A 25,018-nucleotide genomic window follows, 5' to 3' on the forward strand; every position below is an offset into this window, starting at 1 on the left:
TCCACCATCTCCCCAATAGTATCAGGGACGGTGGTTAGATTGTTATGTGAGATGTCCAGTCTAGGAACGATAATTTATTCAGTGGAATCAGATAAATCCCTTGCTTGTGGAAGAAACGACTGAGTAGGAGATTAAAAGGTTAATGATTAAATGAAATCAGGCCCCAAATACATTTCCTCTTTCTGTTACACCCCTCCGTTATATATACCTTTCTTTGTGGTAACCAAAAAACCAAAAACAAAAAAAAATCAGATATAACTTAACAAATTACTGATCGTCTTTATTACATATTTACATCATCAGTTAAGTACAACACTAACGAAAATTGTTGATACTAGGAGCACTTACGACAATTTTCTTTTTTTACTTACTATCCGAGAACGTCCTCTCCTCTTTGTATTTTTTGATCAGTTTGCTGGATTTATGATCAGCGGATAAGAATTTTATCCCAGAAACTTGAAATCGCTTTCAACCGCCCAAATTAAGTGACAATAAATCGAATTTAGGAGAGGAAAATTTTTTAACACTTTCCTATAATTTCAACCTTATAAAGTTTGCTGGCCGTGTGTAACGTAGTCTTTACAAGTATTGACATGATTTGAAAACTGAACTGCAAGAATAAATACTTGAAACTTGAACGCTTACTTAAAAGCGCTTTTCTTTAGCAGGTGGTCTCCTTCACAATCAGCGATTCAATCTATAGAATAAATTGATTCAGTTTTCTCTTTCATTCATTTTATTTTCATTTTTATTTCAATTCCTTTGCCATGATGTTTTGGTCTTCGAGATCACTTCTCACTCGTCCACGATGATCGCCAAGCGCATTCTCTTCTGGTCGGGGATCGCTAGACTGCTGCACTGGACCGCTGGACTGGACCGCTGTACTGCTCTATTTCTAGGATAGTAGGCTCCACGTGAGAAGTACTTTAAGTGGTTACACGCTTGACAGCTGGACAGAAAGGAGAGAAGAGGTTAGTGTATTAGATCAACTGGTTACCATGCCTCTCTGCCATGAGTAAAAAATTAATGGTAAAACAAATGCTATCAAGATAATGAGGATTTGGCATTCACACCTTAGCGGATCATGAAATTAAAAAAAAATACCAGACGTTACTAAGTGGAAAGGGTGATATCGTTGTGCTGAGTAAAGTAACAAAGCCAACAACAAAGTGATTTATCACGTCATTTTAAATTGGCCAATTACATTTGAATGGTACGACACGAACACGTAACACCAAATATTTGTTTCAGTCCCGAGATATTCAGGAAATTAAATGAACTAATTTACTTTTGATATCAGTACAAATGTGGTTAACATCATTTTGTGATAAAAGATTTCTTTACCATATTTATTCCAGAACACTAATCTGTTTTTTGCCTTTTAGAAGTCTCTTCTTCCTGACATGGGAAACTGTCGTCTTCGATTCTTCTCTTTTCTGTATGACCTACGAGAAGCACGATAATAACACGGTAATAAAACACTTCTTTCACAGTGGTTTCTGTCTTTTTTTTTCATTAAGGCCCCATAGTCAATCAATGACTTGGCCACTAAAGTAACGCGCATGTCCTCGTACTCGATGGAAGTTGCATTTTCCCGCGCTTGGTGCAGGTTCAAAGTTTACCGCGTTTGATGCATATTCAAAGTTTCCCGCGCTTGGCGCATGTTCAAAGTTTCCCGCGCTTGGCGCATGTTCAAAGTTTCTCGTGTTTGGCGCATGTTCAAAGTTTCCCGCGCTTGGTGCATGTTCAAAGTTTCTCGTGCTTGGTGCATGTTCAAAGTTTATGCCTTTCACAATTATGAAGGGAGGATGTGGTCTTTATGTACAGTGCAGGGTTGTCAAAAAAGCCCGACACGCGGCGCATTTTACTGTCTACTCTGAAAAACGCGCCGGCTACTCCGAATGCATGTGGCTAAATTCACAGCCTAGCGGCATAACATTGTGCCGCGTACTTTGTATCATTGTTCATAGTCAAGCTACTCAACTGAAATCTTTTTAACGACCCTGATTAATTAAGAGGGACAAACTAAACGAACCAAAAAGTACCCCAACTGAAAAATAACCCTTAGAAAATAGTTCTAGGGGCTCTGGATGTTAAGTGATACCCAGGTTTGAACTCCTAGCTGCTCTGGCCGATAGCCGAGACTGTTCTTGATGGTCCTAACCTCAGCTCCTTGGTCAGAATTCAAGATCGCCAACTGGTTTGTCCAGCCTGTTCTCATCTATCCTTATTCTTATCCTTCCTTCTCATGTTTACCTAACATAACTGTTTTCTAATTTTTTTTCTTTGAATTTTTGGCCACAATGTATAAAAATAAGAGGCACCAGTTACTGATCCTTCCCTAATAGTGGAGTCAGTTTTTTGCGGTTCCAAGTTTTCCATAAAAACATGTTCATACATTCCTAATTTTTTGCTTAGAGCCAAGAGACATGAAATAGATTACTTTCCCTTGATATTAAGCCTTGTAGTCGGATTGAGACGATCTGGGCTAGTTTTGAGGTACTGCCTTCTTCTAGAGACTGATAACGTGACGGTACGTTACAATAATTTACGTTTCGTTACGCTACGAAATCGTTAGCATACCTAGACGTTAAATCAGGAAGTAACATCTTATTACTCATACGCACTAACACTGGTTGCCAAGTTAAAGATAATTTATGCAGCCCTCAGTGAGCGCATAATTATGGAAATTTCTGAGACTGCTTCCTAAGCGACTCCATGCCAGGCAATAAAAATAGTAATTTAAAATAATTCATAACAACAATTTTGAACTAAGCAACATTCTTGAAAATAATTACCTTGGTGGTAACAAATTTTACGTAACATTTTACGGTTTTCTTCTTTTTAAGTAGTTTATCATAATTTATAGATGACGTTTAGTTCCATTGTAAAGTAAGTCACATTTCAGCCGGCCCGGGGACTGCAATGATTTTACTCCTTGATAAAGCTATCTCTATCTAATGTAATGAGCTGTACCTTGAGCGGGTTGAAGGCTGACATAGTGCACCTCATGAATATGTCCCAGTACAAGTGCTTTGCTTTCGTCAACTGGACAATATGGCGGAATCATTACATCATTGCTATGGGGTAGACTGCTGACCACACGAATGCACGTTTTATAGTAGTTTGCTGCGGCACACAGAATCACGTGATCACCCCAAGCGCCATCTTGTTCCATGTGTGTTAAGTATTCAGTCCATGTTTTATGTCCAGGGACAAAGTGAAACAAATCTGTTCCATCCGGCTGTAAGAAAATCAGTTAAAGAAACAAACTTAAAGAGGATTGTTGATAGGAACTTGAGCGCGCGGAGTACGAGTCATGGAGTAATTTTTTTAAGAATGGTACGAGACAACCTTTAATTAGCATTTATTGTAGAACAGCAACGATTCGCAAACAGCAGAAAAACAACAGGAAAGATCCATCATTAAGAGAATAACTGGAGTTTTGTTTAGTGTTATCTGATAGATGTTTAAGAGAGGGCATTTTTTAAACCAAAATATTCAAATGACTAAAACCGTAAAAGTCTGCTACTTCGGAGGCCCACATTAAGTAACAAATGGATTCAATTGTAACCAACATCATTGTGAGGCTTCTTAAATAATAAAGTTATGCTGTAAACACTGGGATAGGCTCTGGTGGTGTTGACCCGTATACACACTTAACCTCAAAAAGAACCGTAAGTAACTATGTTAGAAATACCAACATCAACTTACTAGTTTGGGGTTACTTCTAAGGTGCTGAACCAAGGTTTGTCTTAATCTGCCAGGTGGGATTTTGATTCCTTTAACAATTTCCAGTTGTTCTGACAAGGCATAGAACATGCAATTTCCTGATCCTTGATTGTCAGATATCATGAAGCCCTTGTCTGATGCAGTAGTCCTCAGCCCCAATGATAGATCTGTTCTGCTCTTGACTTTGCTTGCATCAAGTTGCATCTGCTGAAGTTCCCGGATGATTCGGTCATGAGAACCTAGAAGGGACAAAAAGTTTTTTTAATCTGACAGCATGAAAGAAGCGTAACAATTGTCAGCTGGAAAATAACAATTCTTAAACAAGTATGAGTAACTTGGAGGGTAAAAAGGCAAAGAAGACCTTCGACGACCAAACAACGGATGTTTTGTTCAACAACTGAGCATTGAAGAGATAAACTGCAAGAGACTTTTTATGTGCGAACCATCACACCAATAACCAAAAGAGAAGAAGAAGTAAAGAACAATTTACGTCAAGGTCTGCACTCTAACATATCTGTGTAACTGGAAAAAAAAAAACCGTAGGGCCAGTAATTCAAACAAAGTTCAGAAGTTGTTCAGCAAAACCGCGTTCTAAAATATAGTGAATTTAGCTGAATCTTTTATCTGTACATTTATTCTTCTGAAAAGTGTCACTTTGTTCCTAAATGTCTTTGGATTCTAAGACAAGAAATCAGAGATGTGAATATAATATATGTCTCACTAGCACAAAATATTATCAAAAGTACCATTTTCACAAAGCGCTGGCCTTAGATTGAAAGTTAAGAAGAGGAGCAACTGCTGGATCGTCTTATAACCTGTGTGAAGTTCTTTGGGGAAGTCAATTGCCGTGTGTTATTGATACTTTTGCCGGACCAACACTCAAGGTCTTAAAATAATTGAGAAGAATTTGCTACCTTTCTATAACATCAAGAAATGGTTAGATATTCTAGTCTTCTCGGATAGGGACGAATAAATGGAGGTTCCGTCTCCTGCAGGGTTGGGGGTAGGAGACGTTAATTTCCCACACACGAGATTACTGTGTGATGGATGTCCTCCCCTGGGGTGGGATGGGTGGGTTAGGACAGCAGGTCCACATCAGCTATTACAGCTGCCAATTAATCAACCTGCTTAAACAAATAAATGAACCTGAACTTGAACTTGAACTTGAACTATGCCTTTCTCAATTATGAAGGAAGGATGTGGTCTTTATGTACAGTGCAGGGTTGTCAAAAAAGCCCGACACGCGGCGCATTATACTGTCTACTCTGAAAAACAAGCCGGCTACTCCGAATGCATGTGGCTAAATTCACAGCCTAGCGGCATAACATTGTGCCGCGTACTTTGTATCATTGTTCATAGTCAAGCTACTCAACTAAAATCTTTTTAACGACCCTGATTAATTAAGAGGGACAAACTACACGTACCAAAAAGTACCACAACTGAAAAATAACCCTTACAAAATAGTTCTAGGGGCTCTGGATGTTAAGTGATACCCAGGTTTGAACTCCTAGCTGCTCTGGCCGATAGCCGAGACTGTTCTTGATGGTCCTAAGCTCAGCTCCTTGATCAGAATTCAAGATCGCCAACTGGTTTGTCCGGCTTGATACCAACTATCCTTATTCTTATCCTTCCTTCTCGTGTTTACCTAACATAACTGTTTTCTAACTTTTTTTCTTTGAATTTTTGGCCACAATGTATAAAAATAAGAGGCACCAGTTACTGATCCCTCCCTAATAGTGGAGTCAGTTTTTTGCAGTTTCAAGTTTTCCATAAAAACATGTTCATACATTCCTAATTTTTTGTTTAGAGCCAAGAGACATGATATAGATTAATGTCCCTTGATATTAAGCCTTGTAGTCGGATTGAGGCGATCTGGGCTAGTTTTGAGGTACTGCCTTCTTCTAGAGACTGATAACGTGACGGTACGTTACAATAATTTACGTTTTGTTACGCTACGAAATAGTTAGCTTACCTGGAAGTTAAATCAGGAAGTAACATCTTATTACTCATACGCACTAGCACTGGTTGCCAAGTTGAAGATAATTTATGCAGCTCTCAGTGGGCACATAATTATGGAAATTTCTGAGACTGCTTCCTAAGCGACTCCATGCCAGGCAATAAAAATAGTAATTTAAAATAACTCATAACAACAATTTTGAACAAAGCGACATTCTTGAAAATAATTACCTTGGTGGTAACAAAAATTTTCAGCTAGGTCTTTGCGCTGTACAAGTTCGTCCTGTAATGCAGCATTCAAAACTTGGAAAGTTGCTATGCAACCTTTCTTCTGTTTCCAGTGTTTTAACATGTCATATGCTTTCTCGTCCAGACCCTCTGGTCTTTGTCCTATATCCTCTAGCTTTGCATCCTCGACGTCGAGGCGACGCCCAAGCTTTATCCACTTTTTACCAATTTGGGAGGCTAATTGTTCCAATTCATTATCTGTTGGTGTGCCTTGTTTTACTACAAAAAGAAAAAAGAAATAATTTCTATAGAACCACTACTGATACGGTCTTTTTACTGGGATCTCTGTACAAAATCAATCAATCACACTGTAAGCAAAGAACAATGATTCCAACCAGAAGCGTGTAATGGTCCAATTATATCAATCAATGTTCAAGGCCGGAGGTAAGCTAACATGGCAAAAAACTTAAAGCAGTGAATTCAGTCTGTCTTACCATAATTTTTTTGTTGTAAAGATTTTTGTGATGTACAAACTTCACTAGATGGATCAGAATCCTGTAACAAAAAAACAAAAAAAACCATCTTAATGGTTTCTTCAGCATGTAAGACATAACATGTTCCCAAAAAAGACCTTCCTACTTCAGGTTGAATTTGTTTAGAAAGTACAGGCTCTTGTAAAGGAAGAAAACCACAACCTTGCGAAGAAACCAAAGAAAAATTACTCAACCTCCAGCCTTAGTCGAGGAAATGAGCCAACAACAAACTTAACACGTCATCCCCTGACATCAGTATGCATATTCTCCATACTTTTCTCTAAACATTTCTTAAGGTGCTGACTAAGAGAATTTAATTAACAATCAAGAGCTTCTTTAGTTGATGATCATTTCCTATATTCTCCTGACCTTAATGTGAGACTCAGGGGTGATGTTGTAAGGAGAAATTAGATGTTAGTCCCTCTTAGGGGTTATAAAAAGGGTTAAGCTACTTGTGACACAAGGATTAGGAGTCAATTAAACCAGGGCATAGTGGAGAGAGGTGAGTACCTCATCAATAGGGCAAACACAGTTAGCTCCAGAAAGGATTGTCAAAAAACAAAAATTCATGGAAATTCTAATTTCTTTACTCAGGGTTCATACCCTTTTTTCAAACAAATTTCAAGGATTTTTCCAGGACTTCTCCAGGCTCAGATTGATTGTTCCAGGACTTGTTGGGTAACAAAAATAAGCCCGGCGAGGGTAGCCAAGGTCAACCAAACTGGTGTTACAGGGCGATTTTCGCTGCAGATTTTCACTGTACTTCACCCGCCTCTGTTTGTGCGAGCCTCGTTTTACTAGGTTTACTCTGCTTCCCCATATTTGCTTTATTAAGTGACCGAAAAATGTCGAGTTAGGAGGGCGGGAAAAATTTTCTTTCACTTGCTCTGCATCAGAAATTATGTCGTTGACTCGAAAGAGACATCCCTCACAGTGTTCAAAGTTCCGAAGCAACCTACAACAAAATATGTTCATATTGTACATGTATTCGTAATATTTTATTGTATCTGTGATAGAATTCGAAGGTATCGCAGTTAGTCTTCCTCGTTAGTTATATTTTTAAAAGCTTACCATGCCTTCCATGCCAGCGATGAAGTCATCAGGTTAAAAAGAACAGGAACAAAAAAAATAATGACTTCGGCGAATTCGAATTCGAGGATTAGATCAACAATGACGATCCATCCTGTATTCACGAGATCAAAGCAACGATCAAAACATCAATGTTACCAAAGCAAAGTAAAATTTAAATTAATAAACACATTTCCATTCGATGTTGATTGGTCGATCAAAACAATGCGGTCTTGACAAAACCTCTCGAGGGGACCAGGGGAGCTAACGGGTTTGTTTTTGGACTGCAGGCCGCTGGCTACCCTCGCCGGGCTTATTTTTGTTACCCAACATACTGTGCGATCGGCAACCGGGCCGCGAACGTTTCAAGCAGCCAAATTCGAAATTGGAAAGCCGATCGATCTGGAGATAAAAGTATCGCTAGTGAAAGATCTGTGGGAGGAATTGTGAATTGAGCTACGTCTTTCAAACGTTGTTCTTTACCTCAATGTCTATTTTTCGAGGGGGGAGATCCATTTCTAGTTGGCACAGTTTATTGTCTGGCCTCTTTTCTCTGCTCTTGTAGAACTCTATTTTTAGCCATCCTTTGTCGACAACATGCACCCTTAAATTCCTCTTTATAGAATCGTCCTTTTCAAACCTGTAAGGAAATGAGACAATTTCTTGACATATGAGGAGGATTTAAGGAAAGTCCTCTCTTAGAGCAATAAAAAGCTGATTTTCCTAAGTTTTTTTTGGGAGGTAAGTGGATAAAAAGCTGCGGAAAATTTTGAGCGGTAATTGACGGACAAATAACGGCTTCAATAAAGCTGTACTATCGCTGAAGTCTTGCGTTTTTTATATGGCCGTCGCGAATCGAACATCAGTGATGCTCCACCGTAACGTAAGAGTAACTTAGACCTTGAGTGTTGGTCCGGCCGGGGCTCGAACCCTCGACCCTCCGCACAATGTCTAGCGCTCTATTCATTGAGCTAATCGGGAGGCAGTTAGCACTCCACAACTTGGACATAAGAGAGAAGCTTGATATCGTCTTCAACATGCTTTATATGCTGCATCTTAAATCCCTAACATCTGATGGACTAACAGCCACTCGTCCAGATCAATTTGAACGTTCCGATTCAGTTTCGTTTCACCTAACAAAAGGACTGATTGGCTAACCAATTTTTAGGACTAATTTTAATGCACGACCCCATAAGCGCGAATCTTTAAACACTTATCGTGTTGAAATGTTGAAATAAAGTTGATGTTATGTTATGTTATGTTATGTTATGTTATGTTATGTTATGTTATGTTATGTTATGTTATGTTATGTTAACCACCATGGTGGTAATAAGCAGTTCACTTTCCCATCCATCTCTTTTTTTATTATTTCATTTCAACCCAGATGCTCAAGTTCCACGCAAATCTTCCCTAAAGTGTTACCTGACAAAAAAGTTTTCCAAATCCGCAACCTCGGCCGGATGAACCACACTCCCTGAAAGAAACACGTAAGCCTTTTCGCGTGGTACCATGTTGTCCCAAGCACTTTCTTCTGCTAACAACAATCTCTCTTCATCTTTAATGTGCTTCCTTGTCGCGTTACTTGAACTGCAAAACACATTCAACAATCTTGCAGAACCTAACTCTGTATCTGCTGGTAGACAAGCTGTAAAAACGGCCACTTGGGGTACATCTTCTGTGTTAAAGTTACGCGCTAATTCAATAATTGGTGACATGACGGGTTTAACGCACCAATCTATCCAGCCCCAAAGTCTGCAACGAAGCAACAATATGAGGTCAATCATAATTCTTCGCCTGAAGGGAGAAGGGGGGAGGGGGTTAGGGGAGATGGAGGAGGGGAGATGGAGCGGAGGAGTTGGGGGGGGGAATCACATAAGGAGTACATAGCGTTATGACAGAATCAAGTAGATTTTACTGTGACACAACAAAAATGGACCGGATCCCCCTCCCTTCCCCTCCCCTCCCCCTTCTCTCGCCTGGCGAGAAAGAATGACCTGTCCGTTAGTGTTTTCATTGTGGCTGACGAAATAAATTCACCTCCTCGCAATTCAAAACGTATACGATAATGAATGATAATTATAATGTTACTAATAACAATAACAATAGAAATAGTAAATACGATAGACGGAATAAAGAAATATAACAGAAGTAAAAGCAAAGTAAAGCTTGTGGTCATACAATAGGTGAATAATTAGTAGACCTGTCCATATGCGAACAAAATGTCTTCCCTTAACTGACGAATGGGACGAATTTACGCAGCTGCGATGGTGATAAAAACTCTAACATAGATTCGTGTGATGCCTTATAGCTACTGTAGTAAGTCAAATAAGATCAAGATACGGATGCTTGCGGGAAAATGAGCCACACTCTCAAAAAACACCAGTTGTACCATCGCTGACCTTGTGTTTCTAATTATAATCGGATCTGCTCTGATTGCCTTTGTTTATTTTTGCTTTGAGTTCTTTTCGTTTCGATTTCGATGAGGTTTTTTCCAGTTGGGGAGCAAGGATAGCGCAGTGGTGAGAGCACTCGTCTCCCACCACTGTGGCCTGGGTTCGATTCCCGGACCTGGCGTCACATGTGGGTTGAGTTTGTTGTTGGTTCTCGTCCTTGCTCCGAGGGTTTTTCTCTGGGTTCTCCGGTTTTCCTCCCTCCGCAAAAACCAACATTCCAAATTCCAATTCGATCTGAAAACAGTGGACAAGGAAGAGCCACCCAGTGGAATGTCCATTGCTAAATTATTTATTATTTTTATTAATATTTATTTATTAGTAGTAGTATCGCTACCCTGGAGACTTACGTCACTTATCAAAGTCTTGTGAAAATTTAAAAGCAGATGGTTAATTGGGCATACCTCGAGAAGTGCTTCACACTGAATTTAATGACAGTGCCATCCAGCCATGGAGAGGAATCAGCGGTAATTTCAGTCCAATCTAGTTGGGTTCCATCAGATGGTAAAAACAAGACTCGAGCACGGGCTAATGACAGATCAGGGATACCCAATGATTGAGCGCCCTGCTCAGTGTCTCTCAAGGATAGCGGTAGCTGTACAGTGACTGGTTCCTGAAATTTGACCTCCTTGCTGCACTGAATACTTAATATCGGGCCGGCCAACATCTCCTTGTTTCTTAACTCTCTTCTGCGAAATTCTTGTATCTACAAGTGGTGGAGTAAAAAAAATTTTTTCTTGACGGTGAAGGTTACTGCCTCGGTGTGGTCTTTAGTAAGGTATTTCAGTAGTTGTGATTGTGGTAAGAAACTTCTCCAAGCCAGAAGGTTACTCTTTACTCTTTACTGAAACTTCTTACGGTGCCAATTTACAATATCAATTCAGTTGATAAAAACTAAAATTACCTTGTTACACCCACCGAAGCAGCACCACCATTTCTTTAGAACCCTACCCCCTTCTTACAGAAAGTTAGTCGATGAATGGGCGAGGAAGCGGCTCAACAGTAAATTGTGGGCAGCGGCAGCGTAACATCTACATGTATTTTTTTAAGACTGGTTACAAGAAAGGCAAAATTAAAGTTTGCACACGCTGTAAAGGGAACGTGAATTATCTGGACAAAACCGTCTGTCCTGCATGAGAGTTTACGTAGCAACATAATAAAATGATCTAGGGCGTTAAGATTCAAAAGTAATGTAGAAACACGAAAAGTAAAGAAAACTATCACAAGTGGCAAAGTAAATCTGGCTTGGAGAAGTATCTTTCCAATATTATGCCGGGTTACTAGAATACCTAACAAAAAGCGATAGTAAGGCGGTAAAATATAGAGTACATCACATGGCCGCGCAAAGATACGAAACGTCTCTTCGAGTGTTGAAATATTTTTCAACACGAGAAGAGAAACTTCGTATCTCCAAGCGGCCTTGTAATATTTCATTTAATGTAGGAACACCAATGAAAAATCAAACCATTTCACTTTTGCTACGAAAGGTGCGATATGTTACATAACCATAGTAACGGTGTTAATATCAAGTGTGAAGATATCAAGTTTTCGCGCGAAAGCTTACCTGACATCTCGTGGGTGTTATGCAGTAAAATTAGATATCACGCAATTAAGTCTAACATTACAGACTGATCGATAGAAGCGACTGCCTGACCGGAAAAAAGAATCAACACCAGCAACCGGATATATTAGCATGTTTTTTTGGCTATTTTAAAGACGAGATGAAATAAAGGCTTGTTGTTATTGTTTGTTGTTGAACCATAGCAACGATTGTGCTCTCTGATTCAACGAACCAGTCCAAGAATAGTTCGGGAATGGTACAGACCGAAATTGTTTAATGCTGCCCATCATATACTTACTGTGACTGTCACTTGGTATTCTTCTGTGACGGAAACTGCATTTGACGGGAAGAACACTTTGACCAATGGAAAGTCTGGTAACGAAAAGGTGGACGGTTCTGAGGTTATGGTGAACTTGTGGGCCTTAAGACGGCAAACCACTGCAAATGTGGAACACTGTGTAATCTTTGTCTCAGCAACAGGAAGAGCATAGTCAGGAAAATCATCGCGATAAGCCATTTGCAGATCTGAAAGAAAGACACCAAAGAAAATTTAGAACCAGTTTATGAAATAAAGTTTTCACTGTTAAAAAAGGGGATCACTTCGCCTGTTAAAGCCTTGAAACGTTGTCATGTTTGGCTCGTTTGATTTTATTTGTAACTTGATAGGTCGGAACCCTTATCTAGTAAGGTATGCTTAACTGATATTCTTGTTTTATGCTTTTTGCTGTATCAGTAATGTTAGTTTTGTACAAGATATGAAAATAACGTAATAGCTGAATCGTATCATTATAAAATTTAAGTTACAATACAAGAATCAAAAATGCAAAAAAGAAAGGAAAACACTTGGTAGAGTCTTGTTGTTGTCGTCGCTTTTGTTGTTTTGCTGTTATTGATTTCAACGCCCATACGTTACCCTTTGAAAGAGTTAACATCATCTTGCGTGGATAAAGATGACTTTTGCCACCGCAAAAACACTGAAACATGGACACAGAAATTCTGGGAAAAGGCTAGTTAAGAAAGGAACAAGCTACATTTTCATATCAAATGAGACTAATGCGTAATGAATCGACGTTAAAAACCAGCCTCTACCTGATACAGATCGAAAGTCAACTGTTTGTTCAACGTCCTTCCATTCATTTCTTTCTGCGTCTATTAAGATCTTTATCACTACTTCATATCCTCGCAGGTCTGGTCCACTGTGCGAGATTCCCACAGTGACTTCTTTGTTGAACTGAAGACCTTCAACGCCTTCTGCCGATAGTTCAAGAACATTGCTTACTACAGCTTCGTTTGGCTGAAGAGGAGGTGAACACACGGAGGGTTTCCATCTGAAAAGGGTCAGCGGAGTGTCCTCAGCAACAAAACCAGGCGGAAATAGCAGGTGAGATGCAGCCTTTCTCACGTCCCAATGACCACCTTGTACTGTTACAGTATCTCTGTGGGATATACGATAATAAATAGGTTTATTACACGACTCGGGCAGTCAGAGGGCCAATAACTAAAATCAACCAATCAAACTGCTCTATTTCCGGTCAATATTCTCTTAGTATTGGACCGGGCACTGTCCCGAATGGTCCCGAATGATACCGCACTTGTGTCCCTTTGAACTTCAGTCGTATAATAAATATCTTATTAACCAAGCTTGCTCGGGACCGTACCGAAAGAATATCGGCCCTTGGTCTTTTTTGTACGGACCTCGCTGCGCTCGGTCCGTACTGTCAAGACTTCGGGCCGATATTCTCCCAGTACGGCCCTCGCGCTTGGTTAATAAGATATATACATTGCGGTAATCTTGTGACTGAGTTTATTGAACACCAATATGATAGAATAGATGACGAGGCTTTCTTTTAAAAGTACTTCTCGTCGTATAGTGGAAGAATTAAGAATGACTTCGGTTAAACAAAACTGAACTAACGATCAATCGTAGAGCAACTCTTCGTCGAAGATGACGGGAAAATGTCCAATCATTCCATACTAAGCGTTCTATCGCAAATGCTCCAATCTGATTGGCTACGTTACTTGCTATCTATTCATTCCGTGATAGACAAAGCGAGTAGCTGAACGTTCTGTGGTTGTGGGAACACAATATAAATAAAAATACGAGCCTGTCTTGTTGTTAAGTCCCTAAACACTACTTACTAAATTCTACTAGCTAAGCCTGAGGATAATGGCTATTTTAGTCTAATTTCTTGAATAAATATCACAGGAACTTTTTTTTGTTTTCTTTTTCAAAAAATTGGAAAAAAATGCACGGTGGCCATTTTCAGTTCGCTTTGCTACAATAATCACCTCTCGTGGGTTGACAATGGCAAAATTTGAAGTAATTCTTGACCAATCAGTGGGCAAGTCTCCACAATCATTAGTGTAATTATGATTAAGCAAGATCATGGGTAACATAATTTATGTATTTACTTGAAGATGATGCTTTTGTCTTGAGTTTGAACATCTTCGTCTGTGTCTTCCGGCTCCTCAGTTCCGACCTCAATTTCCTCTTCAGAGCCAATCTCGATTTCTTGTTCAGAGTCTATCTCGATTTCCTCGTCTTCCTCAACACTATCCTTCTCCTCTTCCTTCGGTTTGGGAGTAGTCTGTGTGGCTAACGACAAAAAAAAAAAAAAAAAAAACTGTAAACCAAAGCTGCGTTCTAAACTATATTGAACTAAGCTGAATCTTTTATCTGAATATTTATTTTTGTGAACAGTGTCAAGAGGGCCAAAAGCTTGCAGTGGAAAGACAATTATTTAATGAAAAGAAACCTCTTAGAAAGAATACGAATGGCCCACTGCTTGCGTAACACAGCGGTTAGGGTTAGATTTAATAGAAATGAACTGGCCCAAATGTATTTCCTCTTTCCAAATGTATTTTCCTCTACCTGTGTCGGATGAGCACTTTATTCTGAAAAGCCGGTACGTAAAAGTGTTTTTATAGGAACGGCATTTACAATTTGGCTTCGCTTTGACAACGAGCAAAAAAAACGCTCCAAGTCTCCCTGTTTTTGGCAATTTATGTTTGTTTCCTGGTGAAATGGGAGAAAAACTTCCCCTCACTGAAAAAAATTACACCAATCCATCCGTCCTGATTGGAAGTAAAAGAAAGTCAAATTTATGTAGACATGTCTTTGGATTACAACCGATGAAAGCAGAGCTATAAATCTTGACATGAATCCCTCGTGCGAAACATTAGCTATTTTGGTACTCACTTGGAGTCACTATTGAATCAACTGTTAGTTGTTCGGTTGGCGTATCTACATTTCCGGCTTCCTGAGTTCTGAAACCTGTGTCTTGTCTTTTAGAGGCTAAACAAATAGAAAGAAACCTTTTTCAATATTGCACCAATCAAGAAGACGAGAAAACAGCTGATTTCTATTCAGACTATTCAGGTTTAACACATTTTTTTATAGACGGTGTCCCTGCTTTCCATGACGCTTTAAAAGAGACTGAACGCCGAGTAGCCCCCAAAAACACTTTTTGAAGAATATTCAAAATATTCTCACCATGAACAATGTCACACATCTTTTCCACAACAATGTCACACTGTTTCTCCCAGCTGAACTTCTCTTCATAGCAACTCCTTAGTTGCTGAATCTTCTGAAGTCGGTCTGATCTTTCCTTCTCTCGGACACCAGCAATTGCCTTTGCCCACTCCTTAGGGTCCTCAGACTCCACCACAACTGATTTCCCTGCTGGTACAGTGCACAATGCCTCACCAAATCCTGAGTTGCCACTGACAAGAATGGGAAGACCAGCAGACAAAGCTTCTAATGCTGTCAATCCAAACCCTTCGGTTCTTGAGGGCATTATGCAAAGATCAACTTCACAAAATAATTCTTTCAATTTCTCTTTACTCTGCACGAACTTCCTCACAGACAGCTGCGTTTTATCAATTCCACTCTTTAGCAAATTCGCTGCAGCCTCATCCTGTTTACCGTCAGCTGCACCTACGAAGATCAGATGGTAGGATCTGTCTTTCAGTTCAACTATTGCTCTGGCAGAGATATCGTAGCCCTTCAGGCTGAAGTCCTCTGGATCACCACGGCCAAACGTTAGAACCTTAAACTTGTCCATGTCAACTGCAGCTTGTTTCACGTAAGAAAACTCACTGAACGTGCTTGGCGTCAGTTGAATGATATCTTGGTGCTTCTCGCATGAGCGCAGGTAGGAAGAGTAAGCCTTTGTCAACTTTGGTCCAACTGCTACCACAGCATCTGCCAACTTACACAACTCCACCTCAGTTGTGTTCTTCTCTTCACCTTTAGAAATAGCCTCAGGATAGTTTTTGTGCATTCCAAGTTCTTCAGGTGCAGTGTGCACAACCTGTATCCACTTGCAACTGTGGTACTTTCTGATAACTTGGGCTTGCTTACCAAGCTTAGCACCATGACCCAGTACAAAGTCAATGACGAGGTCTCTTGGTGGGAAACTCAACCATTCAAGAGGGTCACTGTGGCCTGTAAGTTTGTCTGCTTCCCTGATGGAAACATTGAGGCTTCTTGCAGTTCTCTTGTCTTCTTCAGAACAGGCAAACTGCGGGACAAGGAGAGTGACATCCACTTGCGCATGTTTGGCCAACAGAATGGCAAGCTGTCTGTTTATGGTGGACAAGCCTCCCATTGATGAACTCCATTCACTGCCCAGGAGAGTCACCTTCAATGACGCGTCAGACTTCATTGGATCAATTTCACCTGCTTTACGTTGTGATCTGGCAGCCAGATTTGAAGATAAACCCTGAAGAAAAAGACGTCATGGAGGATTAGGACAATAAAATAACATAAAATAATAGGTGTGTTATCAAATAAATGTATGTTGATCAATACTTAACCGAGAGAAAAAAGAAAAGAATAAACTTCAAAACTAATTTCATCTTCATAAAGATTCTCTCACTTATATTTAAAACAGGAGACAAACTATCAGGGCTAACTTTCTCAACACTGATAACGGCACATTTAATTCTTAGATCAGGTAAAATAGAGGAGAAAACTTGCAAAGATAGATCAGAGGCTGGAAATCTGTGCTTAAAAATCGATCATACCTCCGTTCTTCTTTTCAAGAACCATTTCTCCAATCCACAGGGAGGAAGTACTTTGTCATCGAGATTTCTTTTACATATTTCCGCTTGGCCTTCATTTACATCAATGAGGTGGAAGCAGTCCTCGTGGGTGCACGTGGTTTTCACATGGTCTGAGCATGCACGACTTGGTTCTTCTGCCCCTTGATGGCAGTAAGGACATGCAACACACAGTCTATACTGTAGTCCCCTCAGGTACGGCATCTCTTGTGACAAATTATGAAGGGTGTATTCAAGAAATTCACGAATGGACTGCTGTGTATTTGCACGATCTGACGTTTTAAGAGTTTTATGAACTTTAAAGTACTGGACGTGAGATAGTTTTGCATTGATATACATTTTCATGCATGTTCAGTTATGCTGAATATGCCGATTATAATTATTCAAAGAAATTTCATTGCTGTCTATTTTGAATAAATTATTGATCCTGAAGTACTTGAACTGGAGTTATTCCAAATAAGTTGCGTTTTTCATTTACCTGACTGGTATTTTCTCACCCATATAAGGCTCCTGCCACAACACTTCCAGGATTGTGTTCTGTAATTCATTTATACCATCTACTTTTCCTTCTTGCCCTGCAGGATATATTTAGAAAAGGAATTCAAAGCATGAAGCAACACAGAAACATGTGCTTACAATGAGCATTATTTGTATTTTAATTGTGTGATTGCAGAGATTTTACAGCTGACAACATAACTAAGATGATTAACTCTTCAAATCCCACTATTTTAAGCCTCTGTTCCTAACTCCAAACTCTGAAATTAATGGATCTGTCAGCAAAAAAGTATAGGACCCAGTATGGTGCCGCCTTAAACTAAGAAGAGTGCAGCTAATGAAAGAAAAAAAACATAACTTGCTTTCTTGCTTTCATTACAAGCCTTAACTCATTCTACCAGTCTTTTAAATTTTACTGAAATACAACACAACCACTGAATGTGAGTCAGATAATATGAATGCTTGCCAACCAAAATTAACTGTAAAGTGTTTTGAAAACTGATGAACGTCAGACAAGTTTGTGTGCAGCACCCAGTGAAGAAAATCATGTGTTCTGATTGGCTACCCAAGCAAGTAAGATGGACTCAGGATCGCATACTTTGATCCCACACATCCAAAAAAGTGTGTGGAGCAGACTTGCAAAGTTTGTAACTTTTTCTCAATATCCAGCTATCGTCACCTCACACTTGGGTCAATTATATCCAGTCATCAATTACTTTAGAAACATAGAACAAAGGATACAACATAAAGGCAAACATCTTACCTGTTTCATGCTTTTTTCTCCGCTTTCGACTCTTCTGGATCAATTTCTTAATCAAGTTTAGTCGCTGTAATTTTGTGTTGTCAATGCAGAATAGAGGCCTGACCACATGCCTCTCATATTCCATACCACAAATTCTCTCCTTAATTTGTTTCTTTATTGTTGCTATGTCTTTGACTGGTTTGTCAGCATGTGCCAACAATGAACACTGGGGGGCGGAGGTAGGGCAGCTTTTGTTGGGCATCATCATCTGTGTCATCAGTTGCCAGGGCAACCCTATGTACTGTAGCCAACCATGACAGCAAATTTTCCATGTTTGTTTCATTGTTAGGGTTTTCCAATTTCACATCATTTCTCCCTTGTCTCATGCAGGGCTCAGCTGGGGCATCCAAAGGCTTGCTGAGATTGTGCACCAATATGTATAGTGCCCGCTGTGATAGGAAGATAGGATGGCTAGCATAGTACAAGTGCTGCCCTGCAAAGTCTCACACGTCCATTGTAACATAGGGTTCCTCCGTGGATAAAGCACTTTCAGTGGGTTTCCCCTGAGCATACTCCAACCACTGATTAACATGCTCCTCAGTATCAGGCGGCTGAGAAACATCAATCATCACATCAGGCTCAGCTTGCACGTTTTCATCTTTACATTCAGTAGAATGTTCATTGCCATTGTTTTGCAGAATGTCTGTGAAACCTTCATCCTCCTTAACCTGAATGGAAAATTAAACGAAACATTATGCTCACTTAAGTATATATAATTATGTATTCAAAACTTGATGTTATGAACAGGCTGCCTAATTGTAAAAAATTATGATCACCTCAGGGTAGAATAATTTTAAGGGGACAAAAAAACTGTTGTGCTGCTTTACTGAAGGGGGTATGACAAGATAACTTGGTTTACCAACTGAAATGAAGATGTAAATTGGTTACTATAAAGAGTTCTGAAGCTGACATCTCAAGTGTAAGAGCCCTTAGACAGAGAGAAACTTAATTGCACAGATTAAGACATTGAAGAGCAAATCCTCCCACCCTGGAGCTAGTTGACTCAGACCAAGAAATGTTAGTTGAGACTGAAGTTACATAGCATAACATACATTCATTGAAGCTCCTCCATAGGGATTTGATAGCCAAAATATAACAAAAGCTATTAAAAAATTATGGCATAAGATAATAAAAAATAATTACAACTAAAAATTTATATATAATTGGTAAAAAAATCCCAAATTTCCCTTAAGTTGAGTGAAGACATCACTGAAAAAGCAATTGAAGAATGGAAAAATCAAAAGATGCCCCTCACTTTTATGGTAAAAGTTTTGCATGTATGCCTTCAGTGAAGATAGTTATTAAATAAATAAAAATTACTTGCAGATCTTTTTCTTTTTCTAGACTCATCTATCTAAACACTTGTGAAAACATCCAAAAGAAACAGACTCTTTCAGACATAATTATTCTGAATGTAAGAAATTTAGAATTTTCATAAAGAAAAGAATTTTGAAACATATCAAGTTTAAATCCAACTCATATTCCCTTAAAAAATATATTTTCTTATGAGGCTAATTTGGCTGCCTTCCTCCCTCCTCTTCCTTCTTCCTTGCTTCCTTTCCTGGCCCTTCCTAAAACAAAAAGAGTTATAGAGAGAGAGAGAGATGTAAAATTCTCAACACTTTACAAAACTCTCAAACCTGCTTTGACTTGAAAACATCTCCAACTTCATCTTTTAATTTCAGTTTTCCTTCATCAATTGTATCTTCCTTTAAGATTTTCTTTCGAGAAATATCTGCTCCACACATTCTGTCTGCCACAATCTTTGCTACATCTTTTGAACATTCCAATAGTCCTGGTTTACTCTCCCTGCTCAACTGCCAGTTTTTGACAGCTTGGTCAACATCAATTTCACATTTTGAAGGATCCACTTCAATCCCCTCAGTACTCTGTTCCTTAGGGTCAAATGTAAGGCCTAAAAGGCTCTTCTTCAGACTGGTTTTACCGGCACGATCCTGACCAACCAGTATAATACGCCCACGGTAAACTTTTACATATCCATCTTTTAAAGCCTCTTCATAAGCTGACTGTGCTTTGCTTCCGTTTGCTCTAATTCTAATTTTAAGAAATTAAAAATTGTCATGATTGAGCCAAAGGAAAAAGTCTAATCAGAGGAAGTTGTAATAATAAGAAACCTAAACAAAAAGCAATTTTTGTTTTAATAAGTTATAAAAACAATCTGAAACAAGCTTAGAAGTAGGTAAGTAAATTTAATTATGTGTCTACTATGTATAAATTTAAAAACTATCATTGTATATACATACAAGAGTCATTGCATTGGTGGGTTTGGTTTAATATACACATGACAATTATAAACTGACTCAATGAAATGAAACATTAAGAGTTTGATTAAAATGTGAGTGATCAAACTAAAAGTTAAGGCAATAACTGATGTCAATTCTGCCAAATGGTGTCTGGAAAATAGAAAGAAAAAACACATATTCCCAAAAGGTAACAACTGATAGATTTTAAAATATTACAAGGCCAGCATAAATTATGGTGTAACAATTATCAAAATTACTCCTGACCACTTAAGACGAAAGTTTTATTCCCATAACCTAAAATCTCGTTTTAAAATCATATCAGTCCATCAATTTTGTATGATAAGCTAAATGATGTTATATAAATTATGCTTAATAACTTCCAATAAAATAAAGCAAAAATTACAGTCACAACTATTCCAAGATAAGAAATGATTTGTGATAAACTTAATTCTTCCTTAATTAAAATCAAATAAACAGAAAGCAAAAATTACAACAGCAATTCCTTCAACTGTGAAATGATTTGCAATAAACTTCTTAAATTCCAATCAAATAGAAAGCAAAAATTACAACTTACAATAATCCCTTACTGTAAAATGATTTGTAATAAACTTTATCCCTCCTCAATTCCCTATCAAATTATAGTACACTGTAGTTCAACTTAAATTTCAATGTCAGCCAAGTTGTTAAAATAAACCTTTCAAGATATAACCAAAACTTCCAATACAAATGTCATGTATTTGTAAAGTGATGCAAACTTTGTTCAATCATACAATATAACTGTGAAAGCATTACTTCATATTCTTCTCAAGCTTTATTATGAAACTATTGTCAGCTGCCTGTAATTATCAGTAACAAGCAGCATAACCACTTGCAAGTCAACCATTAGAACCAATTTGGTAAATGTACATGTTACAACATTAATGTGAAGAGGAATTTTCATTACTGACCTGGGAAATCTGATGATACCAAGTAAATCTTATCCTTTAGCTCCATAACACTTCTCATTCCTTCAACTGTAAAAGGATTCCCTCTCACACCCAAATATTTGAGTTTCTTCAGCTGTTTTATAGCTGGACTCAACACAGTCAACTGGTTGTCATTCAGCCGCAGTATCTCCAGCTCCACCATCTCCCCAATAGCATCAGGGATGGTGGTTAGATTGTTAAATGAGATGTTCAGCCATCTGAGTTTCTTCAGCTGTTTTATAGCTGGACTCAACACAGTCAACTGGTTGCCACTCAGCCCCAGTCCCTCCAGCTCCACCATCTCTCCAATACCATCAGGGATGGTGGTTAGTTTGTTATATGAGATGTCCAGCTCTCTGAGTTTCTTCAGCTGTTTTATAGCTGGACTCAACACAGTCAACTGGTTGTCACTCAGCCCCAGTCTCTCCAGCTCCACCTTCTACCCAATAGCATCAGGGATGGTGGTTAGTTTGTTATGTGAGATGTTCAGCACTCTGACTTTCTTCAGCTGAGTCAAACTTGTAGGGAATATGGACAGCTGATTTGTACTCACATCAAGTACCACAAGATTCTTTAGTTTTCCGATACTTTCAGGTATTGTTGTAAGTTTATTCTTTGACAGGTAAAGTTCCTCCAACTCAGTCAATTCAAACAAAGCTGCAAGCAATTCATGCAAACTTTGCCCACCGAGATATAAACTCTTTCCTCCCAAAGATGGTAACACCTTTCTTCTTAACCCTTCTTCAAAAAGAAATTCCATTTCATTCATGGGAAACTGTCACAACAAAAATAAAAGCTGTCATTAAAGGTGAGTAACTTAAACTAATTTGCTTTGGCATTATAACCATTGAACCAAAAATGGAAAAAATGAGGTTTGTAATTTAACTTCTACAAAAACCAAACTAATGAGTTATATTTTATTCCTCTAAGTACAATCTTTGGAAGCCAGCAACCCTTCAGTGTTCTTTTAAACACTTTGAGTAAAGACTGCTTATTTGTAAAAGCTTTAGTTATTTATTTTCATGTCAGACATTTTGACTTAAGTCTCAATGTATAATTTTTTTTGTCAAAAATAAACAACTGCTTGTGTTATACAGTCATGTTAACAACAAGGCTATTATGAACAAGAAAATACTTGAATTTTAAAACAGAGTTCTCTCGACTCTTTAAAAACAACATGAAGATTACTTTTATTGTAAAGGTTAATATCTAACAGGAAAGAAATCATTAGCGCAAATCTATGGTTGGTTATGTTTTGATGTGATAACCTTAAACAGTTGTAATATAAACCAAAACATGAATGATTTTCAAGCTGAAAATATTCAAACCAAGTAGCTATTTCCAGACCTGTTATTTCATTTTATCCCCTGTAAGTTGTTTTCATTTCCAATTGACACAGAAAATTACTCAGATGATCCTGATTCTTTAACAGAAACTGATTTCATAAGTCCTTCTCTCTGACATTATTTATTCTTTGGAATACAGAAAAAACAGAATGAGAGCCTCTTTTCTGTTTAATTTTTTTTGTGTTTTTTAATTTTTTGTTTTCTTTTAAGAGTTTGTCACCCAGCAAGATGCTTTTGAGACAACAATTTTCAATTTATGATACATCTTGCATGAGATCTAGGTAAGCAACAGTTGTTGTACACTTTATGTCATGTAATGATGTGGTTGATGCAATAAACAATTTAATTACAAAGAGTAAAGAAAACTGATAATAATTTTTTGTTTATGTTTAAAGTATAACTAAGAAGGGAACCAGCTTCACAAAGGTACATGATGAACTTGCTTGGAAGCCTCTCAGTATCAGGAGAGAACTACATACATTAAGCCAATTTTACAAAATAGTCAAGAATCTTGCTCCACATTATTTAACTGAGCTATTGTGGCAGCCTAAACTGTCATGTGGATACAAATATTTTTGTCTTAAATCAAGAGAAAACTTTACTCAATTTCCTTGTAGAAACTTCTACATTTCACAAGTCTTTTTTTTCCATCTATTATCACTCTCTAGAATTGTCTGGACCTAGTTGTCCCAATCTCTGTATCTCTTAATTCCCACTTTGAGATCAAACCTGGTAAATTCTCTTTCTGAATACTGACACTAAGTTATATGATTGTTCTGTTACATGGCATGCATCTGTTGATCACACCTACCTCAGACTGGGTTCCTATTTTCTTTGAGAATATCTCTTGAAAATTAATAGCTGTGCATCACCTATATATTTCCCAGTGCAGTTTTGAATCTGAATTAGTGAAATACTCTTTCTTGTTTGTTTTCTTAGGTACACTGAGCTCAACGTAATGTCCTAATTCTACCTCTGCTGCAAATATTCTAGATGAAGCATGGTCACAGAGAAGTGATGGAAGGAAACTAAATTTGTATTGTATGGTATTCAGTCTGTAACTTACAATGTCATCTGTGGTTTTTTTCACAAAGTACAAAGTTTGATAATTAATACTAATGGCTTCTCAGAGGCCATTATTTGATTGTTTAAATAATAAACCCCTCTAGCTTTGTAGGTTTAACTCATTGTTATTGCCAATGGAGGGTTGTTTGTGTGTCTGTTTGTCTGTGTCCCTGAATAAATTGGATAAAACTTGTAATATTGTAATCCCCTCCTTAGGCCTAAGTGATTTTGGGGAAAACAATGAAAAATGTGCTTAAATAAAAAAAAAAATAAATTCAACATTCACTGGAAATATTGCATTTATCATGTCAAGTATACACACTTTAGTATGTTGATTGAAAGCTCTCAACCAAACAGGTTTTTCATAGTATGTATAAAGTATAACAATCAAAGTTATTGAATACAAACAGGCAAGTGTTCGTTGCTTTCGCAAACAAGAAACGTACAACAGGCCAAATACTGGAATCAAAATTTTTTGGCTTGAAATGCACATTCAAGTATGCTGTAGTTTCTACATCTTACAAAAAAAGCTTGTTAATGAATAAAAAATGAGTGAGTTCGAAAGTTTCTAAGAATTTGACTTGTACTCTTACACTTGTCAATTACCGAAGCAGAAAGCGAGCAAGTATCAAATACTTGACATATTACTGCCTGTAGATCATATAATCATGCCTACACTTGGTTACTTAACAGACCTTGGCGGTTTCGAGTACATTTCTAACTTCTATTAGATAAAATTAAAATGAAGTACAATCCAGGGAATAGTGCAAAAATTTTGCTATCAGTTTAAACACTCTCATTACTTGATGTGAATACTAATCGATGCTTAACAACTACTGGACAGATAACGATTAGAGCTAATTGACGTCAACACGATCAGAAACAGTTTCTCTGGTGCATTCCAGTTCCAATAATATCCCGTTAAAAGCGCTATCATAACTTAAAATCACTGTTTTCCTATTGTTGTTGCTTGGAGTTTCTACTTGAACTCGTCTGTTACATAACATTGACTGATTCCTGGAAGATCGTATGACGAAAGTGCTCTGCATTTGACGAGCGTCGTTAAAGTACGAACAGTGGATCAGAACCCAGCAAACTTAGAATACAAAGGGAAAGAAAGAGTATTGGAGATACCAGAGAATTAGATTAACCTGACGGGAAATGACGGCAAAAACACTTGAGGGGAAATATTACATCAGTTCGATCGGGCGGAGAGTCCGAGTTAATTCTCAGCTGAATTATCTTTGTTCGCGTTGCAGGAGTCTAGCGAGGCTATAGTTTAAACAAAGGGGCTAAATTCATAACTGTGTTGAACATAATACTTACTTCTCAGCAAAGTTAACAACAACTGCGGCGAATTAGGACGAAATCAAAGAGAGATTGTGAACAATCTAGCTGTTCGGATACAAGTAGACTCCCTGACTGACAAGTTAGGTTCGATTTACATCACAATGCTTCTCACATGTCACGTGACCAGGTAGACTACTAC

The 25,018-nt window shown here is 38.2% G+C and overlaps 1 protein-coding gene and 1 pseudogene across 4 annotated transcripts; both read right to left on the reverse strand.

The window, feature by feature from the left end:
- Positions 1-255: 255 nt before the first annotated feature.
- On the reverse strand, positions 256-18,337 carry LOC148740413 (uncharacterized). 3 transcript variants are annotated; one of them, XM_088750493.1, is made up of 14 exons: positions 17,851-18,335; positions 16,557-17,167; positions 15,022-16,252; positions 14,728-14,823; positions 13,941-14,124; positions 12,618-12,964; positions 11,827-12,053; positions 10,372-10,673; positions 8,940-9,269; positions 8,001-8,157; positions 6,411-6,471; positions 5,920-6,195; positions 1,345-1,445; positions 256-949 (listed from the first exon to the last, which is right to left on the reverse strand). In XM_088750493.1, the coding sequence occupies exons 2-13, from the start codon at positions 16,935-16,937 to the stop codon at positions 1,363-1,365; spliced, it is 3,675 nt and encodes a 1,224-aa protein (XP_088606619.1). In that variant the 5' UTR covers positions 16,938-17,167; positions 17,851-18,335; the 3' UTR covers positions 256-949; positions 1,345-1,362. The 3 variants fall into 3 exon arrangements, with proteins under 3 accessions (XP_088606619.1, XP_088606618.1, XP_088606617.1); XM_088750491.1 differs by lacking the exons at positions 256-949; positions 1,345-1,445 and adding exons at positions 2,822-3,244; positions 3,715-3,971 and having other exon boundaries at positions 17,851-18,337; XM_088750492.1 differs by lacking the exons at positions 256-949; positions 1,345-1,445; positions 14,728-14,823 and adding exons at positions 2,821-3,244; positions 3,715-3,971 and having other exon boundaries at positions 17,851-18,337.
- Positions 18,338-19,632: 1,295 nt separating this feature from the next.
- On the reverse strand, positions 19,633-24,959 carry LOC148740414 (uncharacterized; annotated as a pseudogene). Its single transcript, XR_015997124.1, has 3 exons — positions 24,856-24,959; positions 21,101-21,893; positions 19,633-19,944 (listed from the first exon to the last, which is right to left on the reverse strand). The product of XR_015997124.1 is annotated as an uncharacterized LOC148740414 (transcript).
- Positions 24,960-25,018: the final 59 nt, after the last annotated feature.

The sequence above is a fragment of the Stylophora pistillata genome, chromosome 2 (assembly GCF_964205215.1).
Source record: "Stylophora pistillata chromosome 2, jaStyPist1.2, whole genome shotgun sequence".
Classification (NCBI taxonomy): domain Eukaryota; kingdom Metazoa; phylum Cnidaria; class Anthozoa; order Scleractinia; family Pocilloporidae; genus Stylophora; species Stylophora pistillata.

Excerpts from the sequence above, each read along its gene's own strand:
- LOC148740413 (XM_088750491.1), bottom strand. The coding sequence starts at position 16,937 with ATGAAAATGTATATCAATGCAAAACTATCTCACGTCCAGTACTTTAAA. Across the intron at positions 12,965-13,940 it reads GACAAAAGCATCATCTTCAA|AGATACTGTAACAGTACAAG; the intron begins GTAAATACATAA and ends TATATCCCACAG. Across the intron at positions 6,472-8,000 it reads CTCGAAAAATAGACATTGAG|GATTCTGATCCATCTAGTGA; the intron begins GTAAAGAACAAC and ends TTTTTGTTACAG.